We start from the raw sequence: 2,672 nt of genomic DNA on the forward strand, positions 1-2,672 counted from the left end.
CCCTTTTCCAGCCAAAAATTTTATTGAAACAAACAACATATTAGCTATGAGAGGCAAAAAACCTTCCTATTTCATTCCGTGCAAACTCCCCTGAGTGTTTAGATGAGGCTATGTAACCACGGAAATACGTCCTCCATTACTTTTATAACATATTTCTCAAAAACAATTCGACAAACAAGAAAAAGGCTGCTTCTTTAACTTCTTGATTGAAAGTTTTTCTTGATACATGCTCATTATTTCCAACCAGCCAATCACTTTATGCACGTCTGACAACACATAACCAATCAAAATTCGTGTGATGTCACAGCCGTGTTTACATACTCTCATCTCAACACAGCTTTTGACCAATGAGAGTGCGCGTGCTATCCTAATTATTTTATAAATTTGCAATAAAACATAACTGCTTTTTATATAAAAATACAGAATCTGATATTAATTCCACTTGTTTTACTTTTTACTACAGCCAAGGATATTTTGTGCTGAGAGGCTGATAGTGCAAGGGCGTAGCGAGGGGGGTGGGGTGGGGTTGTGTCTTACTTTTAAAGTGGTACTATGGACCTCAGAGGGTTGGATCTAGAGAAAATGACGTCATTTACTCACTAGCTCAAAATTTCAGCGTGTAAACGCAATTTATTACATATGCAAAACACGGGTTTAAAAGTCTGAAAGCCCGGAACTCCTGTGCTGCATATTAATTCGGCCGCGTACACACGCATTGTATTCTTAAACTAGTGAGTCTTTGACGTCATTTTCTCCTCGACCCAGCTCTCTCAAGATTTTAAAGTTAGTAATGGCGGACCAATAAATAAGAAAATTCCAGTTAAAATAAACAGGTGTCTTTTTAAAATCAGAACTTAAAACTTGGTTCAGTTAGTGTTTAGTTAACATACCGTAGTTTTGAAATCCAAAGAAAAAAAAGAATTCTTTTTTTGGTCGTAGTACCATTTTAATAAAACACAAAGTGGATGTCGACATGACAAACCCCTATCTACTCTGGGTGTGGGAGTGACCCCCTCCCCCCTTCCCTTGAAAAATCTTAGCTACGTTCCTGCAGGGTGAAGGACAACTGACAAAATTGCAGCATATCACCAGTTTACCTCCCAGGCTACAGAGAGTTGGACTAGAGAATCTACATGCTCAGGAAAGGTGCAGTAAAAACAATGATGGAGTAGCTACAGTGTAACTGATAAAAATACAGTCTGGGGTTTCTAGTTTTAGAAAAAAAGTATCGCACAATTCCTGACTTTAGCAAAATCAATGTTTTTCCTTAGGATATTGTCATATATATTTCCGAAACAAACGTTTCACAGATTGACTTGCTACTTTCTGCTGTCTGCCTGCTCTGCTTTCTTTAATCTCTTCTTTAGCTCAAGTGGCATCTTCTCATAACACTTTTTGCACAATGGCTGCATATCAAACTCATGAAATTTGCTCCTGAGTATAAAAGGAAAACCAATTATTCATTATCACTAGTACTTATTACAATAAAGGAGATACGCATTTTATTGCATACCCTTGAAAAAATGTTTATTAATTAAAAGTGCACCTTTATCACCTGTCTTTCACTGTCATTTTGGTGCAGGGTACAAGCAGGACTTGGGGAATCGCTTAAAATTAGCAGAATGCATTGCTTGCGTTAAGTGGTCTGCAATGTTTATCTGAAATTGTTTTGATGTGATTTACACTTTCAGGTGATTTTTGGCTATTATGAAAATAACTGAAAACCTGTCTGACAGATCTTTTTATTAAAAACAATGTTGACGGTTTTGTCTTCATATTGTGATTTACACTTTCAGGTGACACTTCCGATTTTCAGTGGTCATTCTGGCATATCAAATTCGGCAACTACTAGAGGTTTTATCAAATCCACAAAGAGTAGGAATTTCTCATAGTTGTTGTATAGCACACCACATGAGACCATGTATGGAATAGGTTCTTATAAATAAAAAAGTGTTAACGTAAGTCTTAAATGATTGTGGTTATCCTCTTTCCTTTTATCTGGACATACAAATTACAATTATTTAAATCTATGATTCAATTACCGGTACTTTTTATTGACCTAGACTAACTCTAACCAAGTTTTAAACAGAAACTGTAGCCTTTAATTACTGAACCCTTTCACTCCTGTTTGGGCCACTGAGACTTATAGATTTTACTCTAACGCCAGACAATTTTACTTGTCAATGGGGAACCCCACAGGAGTGAAAGGGTTACGTCAGTACATGTAGCTATAGGTATGTAAATCATTTTGTTATTCAATCATGGGCCCATATAATTATATAAATATATACAGATATAAGCATGTTATGACGTAGATCTCTAATTTGTGAAATACAGAAGCCCTAATGACAATTTGTCCATAATATCTGACAAGATGTCGCAACTGTTCTTATTTTTGAGATCCTTGGTCACTTCTATTGCCATGTAAATATCTTTTACGGTGGCTTACTTCAGTTTTCTGAAGAAAAAGATCAAAATTTTGAAATCTGTGAAATTAAAACAACAGGATGTGTCTTCTGAGGTGTTAGTCACTGCAATTGATGTAAAATGTAATTTTACCTATCAAATAAATGCAAATCAGGGAAAAATGCTAAATATAGTGACTGAGCTCCTGGATGGGGAAATGAAAACTAAAAATTTCAAAGGTCTTTTTCTCAAACACTAGCCGTACA

General features: G+C 35.8%; 1 protein-coding gene across 1 annotated transcript in view; it reads right to left on the bottom strand.

Moving 5' to 3' along the window:
* Nucleotides 1–2,672, bottom strand: part of LOC137992630 (LIM and senescent cell antigen-like-containing domain protein 1) — a 35,049-nt gene continuing 32,377 nt past the window's right edge. The window contains exon 13 of the mRNA XM_068838073.1: nt 1–1,434. Within this exon, the coding sequence (XP_068694174.1) occupies nt 1,320–1,434 (115 nt within the window). The 3' untranslated portion in view covers nt 1–1,319. The remainder of the gene's footprint in view (nt 1,435–2,672) is intronic.

The sequence above is a fragment of the Montipora foliosa genome, chromosome 2 (genome assembly GCF_036669935.1).
Source record: "Montipora foliosa isolate CH-2021 chromosome 2, ASM3666993v2, whole genome shotgun sequence".
Lineage (NCBI taxonomy): Eukaryota > Metazoa > Cnidaria > Anthozoa > Scleractinia > Acroporidae > Montipora > Montipora foliosa.